The 4371-nt window shown below is 52.7% G+C and overlaps 3 protein-coding genes across 5 annotated transcripts in view; 2 read left to right on the top strand and 1 right to left on the bottom strand.

Moving 5' to 3' along the window:
* The window catches only part of LOC101659968 (heat shock 70 kDa protein 1-like), a 3681-nt gene extending 2506 nt beyond the window's left edge, over positions 1 to 1175 (bottom strand). Inside the window, exons 1-2 of the mRNA XM_004711713.2 lie at positions 1127 to 1175; positions 50 to 329 (exon numbers count right to left, since the gene is read on the bottom strand). Of these exons, the coding sequence (XP_004711770.2) occupies positions 50 to 329; positions 1127 to 1175 (329 nt within the window). The remainder of the gene's footprint in view (positions 1 to 49; positions 330 to 1126) is intronic.
* On the top strand, positions 216 to 3402 carry HSPA1L (heat shock protein family A (Hsp70) member 1 like). 3 transcript variants are annotated; one of them, XM_045292819.1, is made up of 2 exons: positions 216 to 360; positions 1161 to 3402. In XM_045292819.1, the coding sequence occupies exon 2, from the start codon at positions 1174 to 1176 to the stop codon at positions 3097 to 3099; it is 1926 nt and encodes a 641-aa protein (XP_045148754.1). In that variant the 5' UTR covers positions 216 to 360; positions 1161 to 1173; the 3' UTR covers positions 3100 to 3402. The 3 variants fall into 3 exon arrangements, with proteins under 3 accessions (XP_045148754.1, XP_004711769.1, XP_045148755.1); XM_004711712.3 differs by lacking the exon at positions 216 to 360 and adding an exon at positions 402 to 490; XM_045292820.1 differs by lacking the exon at positions 216 to 360 and adding an exon at positions 875 to 896.
* Positions 3403 to 3696: 294 nt separating this feature from the next.
* Positions 3697 to 4371, top strand: part of LSM2 (LSM2 homolog, U6 small nuclear RNA and mRNA degradation associated) — a 6000-nt gene continuing 5325 nt past the window's right edge. The window contains exon 1 of the mRNA XM_004711801.2: positions 3697 to 3702. Coding sequence (XP_004711858.1) covers positions 3697 to 3702 — 6 coding nt within the window. The remainder of the gene's footprint in view (positions 3703 to 4371) is intronic.

The following is a 4371-nucleotide window of genomic DNA, read 5'->3' as shown; positions in this document are numbered from 1 at the left end:
AGGAGAGGCGGCGAGTGCGCAGGAGCAGGTCTCCGCAGGAGTGAGTTGCTGCGAGGCCGGGGCCGCTGCGCTTTTAACGTCGCCTCCAAGCCCCGCCTTCTCCCCGCGGAGCCAATCAGCGCGCTCCGCGGGGCAGCCGGCCCCGGAATATTCCAGGCTCTTCTGGTGTCCTGGCCGAGAAAGCTCCAGACTCCACTGGGTCTCGCCCCCTGACTCAGTCTGGGAGCCGGGGCGCGGGCCAGCGGGCGGGATGCCTGCGTTGACGCTGCCTCCCTTGAGTAACGTTACAATGGATTTGCTGCTGCTGACATCACCGGCCAGATTGGAATCTGGGTGACAGGCCCAGGGCCTGGCTCAGAGGTGCCTGGCAGGGAGGGGAGGGGGGAGGGGGGACGCCCGTTTTGCTGTTTGGATGCTAAGGGGAACCCTCCTGGAAGGGGCTCCACAGCCGGAATATTTCCAAACTGGAGCGAAGGCGGCAGGGAAATAGGTGAGCCAGGATCCCTTTCACTGGAATGAGGTGGGAGTAAGCAGGGCACTCGGGTCCTTGCTGGATTGAGAATGTTCTGGAAAGTTCTGTCGTTTGTTTAGCTATAAATTATGGAGCTCCACGGGTGGCAGTTTGGTTAGTACTGGCGAAAAGGGGCTGGGGGAGTGGCCTGGGATTGGACTTCTCTACAGAATGATCCAGAACCCCATTTAAAAAAAATTTTTTTTTTGGCAGTCATTGACTTCCCAGAGCAGGCTTTTTACTCAGGAGATGACTAAGGGGATGAGAGTGCCCGGGAGCACTCCACTTTCCCTTAGGAGAAAATCTGTAAAGAATTTGATTGGATTCCTACACGCTCAAAACTGGCCTGAACTTAGCCCCGATGAATCCCCATAGGGGATGGGAGGTAAAGGGTCCTGCCCACGAGGGCAGCAAAACCCACGTTGAGGTTAATGCCTTTTGAGGAGATCAGACATAAAGTCATCCATAAGAGACGGATTCGATTCCATAGTAACATAGATCACAGACCCATAGGCACAGGACAGTTGCATGAGACCCTGAGAGAAATGGAAATCAGTCCACAGCCCCTCGCCCACCTTCAGTTGAGGGAAACTCCTCTAGCCTGCCACAAAGTACTCTGCTGAAATTCTGTTTCACTCCTTCTCCACAGGTCTCGGAAAACCATGGCTGCTCCCAAGGGAACAGCCATCGGCATCGACCTGGGCACCACTTACTCGTGCGTGGGCGTGTTCCAGCACGGCAAGGTGGAGATCATCGCCAATGACCAGGGCAACCGCACCACCCCCAGCTACGTGGCCTTCACCGACACCGAGCGCCTGATCGGCGACGCGGCCAAGAACCAGGTGGCCATGAATCCCCAGAACACTGTCTTTGATGCCAAGCGTTTGATTGGAAGGAAATTTAATGACCCTGTGGTGCAATCCGATATGAAACTTTGGCCTTTTCAGGTAATCAACGATGGGGGGAAGCCCAAGGTCATGGTTTCCTACAAAGGAGAGAAAAAGGCTTTCTATCCTGAGGAAATCTCCTCTATGGTGCTGACCAAGATGAAGGAGACGGCCGAGGCTTTCTTGGGTCACTCGGTCACCAATGCTGTGATCACCGTGCCCGCTTACTTCAACGACTCGCAGCGCCAGGCCACCAAGGACGCAGGTGTGATCGCAGGACTCAATGTACTAAGAATCATCAATGAGCCCACAGCCGCGGCCATCGCCTATGGGTTGGACAAAGCAGGTCAGGGAGAGCGACATGTCCTGATCTTTGACCTGGGCGGGGGCACGTTCGACGTGTCCATCCTGACCATCGACGAGGGCATCTTCGAGGTGAAGGCCACGGCCGGCGACACCCACCTGGGCGGGGAGGACTTCGACAACCGGCTGGTGAGCCACTTCGTGGAGGAGTTCAAGAGGAAGCACAAGAAGGACATCGGCCAGAACAAGCGCGCCGTGAGGCGGCTGCGCACCGCCTGTGAGAGGGCCAAGCGCACCCTGTCGTCCAGCACCCAGGCCAACCTGGAGATCGACTCCCTGTTCGAGGGCATCGACTTCTACACGTCCATCACCAGGGCTCGGTTTGAAGAGTTGTGTGCAGACCTGTTCCGCGGCACGCTGGAGCCGGTGGAGAAGGCTCTGCGCGACGCCAAGATGGACAAGGCTAAAATTCATGATATTGTTTTGGTCGGGGGCTCCACTCGCATCCCCAAGGTGCAGAAGCTGTTGCAGGATTATTTTAACGGCCGTGATCTCAACAAGAGTATCAACCCCGATGAGGCAGTGGCCTATGGAGCTGCAGTACAGGCAGCCATTTTGATGGGTGATAAGTCTGAAAAGGTACAGGACCTGCTTTTGTTGGACGTGGCTCCCCTGTCCCTAGGTTTAGAGACGGCTGGGGGTGTGATGACCGTCCTGATCAAGCGCAACTCCACCATCCCCACCAAGCAGACACAGATCTTTACCACCTACTCGGACAACCAGCCCGGGGTGCTGATCCAGGTGTATGAGGGCGAGAGGGCCATGACGCGGGACAACAACCTACTGGGCCGCTTTGACCTGACTGGAATCCCGCCCGCCCCCAGGGGCATGCCCCAGATCGAGGTGACCTTCGACATCGACGCCAATGGCATCCTGAACGTCACGGCCACGGACAAGAGCACAGGCAAGGCCAACAAGATCACCATCACCAACGACAAGGGCCGCCTGAGCAAGGAGGAGATCGAGCGCATGGTGCAGGAGGCCGAGAAGTATAAAGCTGAGGATGAGGTCCAGAGGGACAAAATTTCTGCCAAAAATGCTCTCGAATCCTATGCTTTTAACATGAAGAGTGCTGTGAGTGACGAAGGCTTGAAGGGCAAGATTAGTGAGTCTGATAAAAAGAATATTCTAGAAAAGTGCAATGAGATCCTTTCATGGCTGGAGGCCAATCAACTGGCTGACAAAGATGAGTTTGAACACAAGAGAAAAGAATTGGAGAAGGTGTGCAGCCCAGTCATTACAAAACTCTACCAGAGCGGATGCGCGGGACCTGCCTGCGGAACGGGGTATCCATCAGGAAGGCCTGCTGCAGGCCCCACCATTGAAGAAGTAGATTAATTTCACCTGGAATGGAAAGGTTCTAGGGTGCCTGTAAGTTAAATTTGGTTCCCCTCATCTTCAAATGTTATGATTCTTGCATTGACCGAACCTGGACCTAAGTATCGTGCTTTCCAGATTCTGACGGAGGAGTTCTGTACGCCATCTTTCCAAATGAAGGTCCTTTTATTCTGATGATGGAACTTTTAGCAAGACTAGGCGCCTTTCTGAACCATTTGAATGTGTTATTTATTTCTGCCTAGCCCCAACTGTCTTCTTCCTGTGTGGATGGCCGTCACTCATTAAATTTGTTCCTAAAGCAAATGACTCTGGTATCTTTAGGCGGTGCCTTTATCTTGAAAATAGCTCAGAGACAGAATCCCAACTGTGAGCTCAATTTAAGTGATTAGTAAGAGCATTTCAGTTTTCATGACCTAGTAGCTTCAAAACAGGCAAATAATTTTGTTAACCAGCAGGCACTTTTAACCTTGGGTATAGCAGTTGCTAACTGTAGCTACTGCTTATATTCAACGATAAGCTGGTTTTAGTGCTTAGGGTTCAGTTGAGAGGGGCAGATTTCTCCTTGAGGTCATTTCCAGATGAGGTCCAGCAGAGACGATGTACGTACCAAGAATCCATTATCCCATCCTGTGCATGCAGACTATGAACCTCTCACAAATGGATATTGTGATGCAGGGTTATAGTGAGAAATGATTTTTAGTAGACTTATTCCATGAAGTTTAAAGAAAAAAAAAGCTCTGTGTCATAATGGTCATTGCTTTGGTTATAGATGGGAAGTGGGATTGCGGGTGGAGGCAGGGGAGCTGCATTTGATTTGCGTTTGAGGCCACAATCGGTGTTTAATAAGCTATTCGGGTCTGTGTACAGGCCACTCCTGAGCAAGTGTGTTAAGAAATGTGAAGGGGAAAAAATGCGAAGGTCGAGATTTGTCCTTGAGAGAAATGGAGGCACCTTTGGTAAAATAAAAACTTGTGCCTAGACTCCTGATCGCGAGGGGCTCAACATAAAACACACACATACACACACACAACCTTTTGAACCAAATGCGGCACCCACAAAGTTTGCAAATAGTTTTCCCACTGTCGTGCATTCGATTCCGGTTTATAGCTAACGGGTCACAGCAAGCACAAAAACCGCGGGCCTGCAGCGAGGCGCTCCGCAGACGTTCCTTGGCCCGCGCCTGCGCGGTGGGCTCCAGCCGTTTCGGAAGGAAGTCAGAGGGCACGAAGCTCCGCCCCTTTCCCCCGCTTTATCTTCACTCGCGGCCCCTTC

The sequence above is a fragment of the Echinops telfairi genome, unplaced genomic scaffold, assembly GCF_000313985.2.
Source record: "Echinops telfairi isolate 266 unplaced genomic scaffold, ASM31398v2 ScPeMD7_655;HRSCAF=1070, whole genome shotgun sequence".
In the NCBI taxonomy this organism is placed as follows: Eukaryota; Metazoa; Chordata; class Mammalia; order Afrosoricida; family Tenrecidae; genus Echinops; species Echinops telfairi.
Note: the sequence above shows the minus strand (reverse complement) of the source record. Positions and strands in the feature narration are given on the sequence as shown.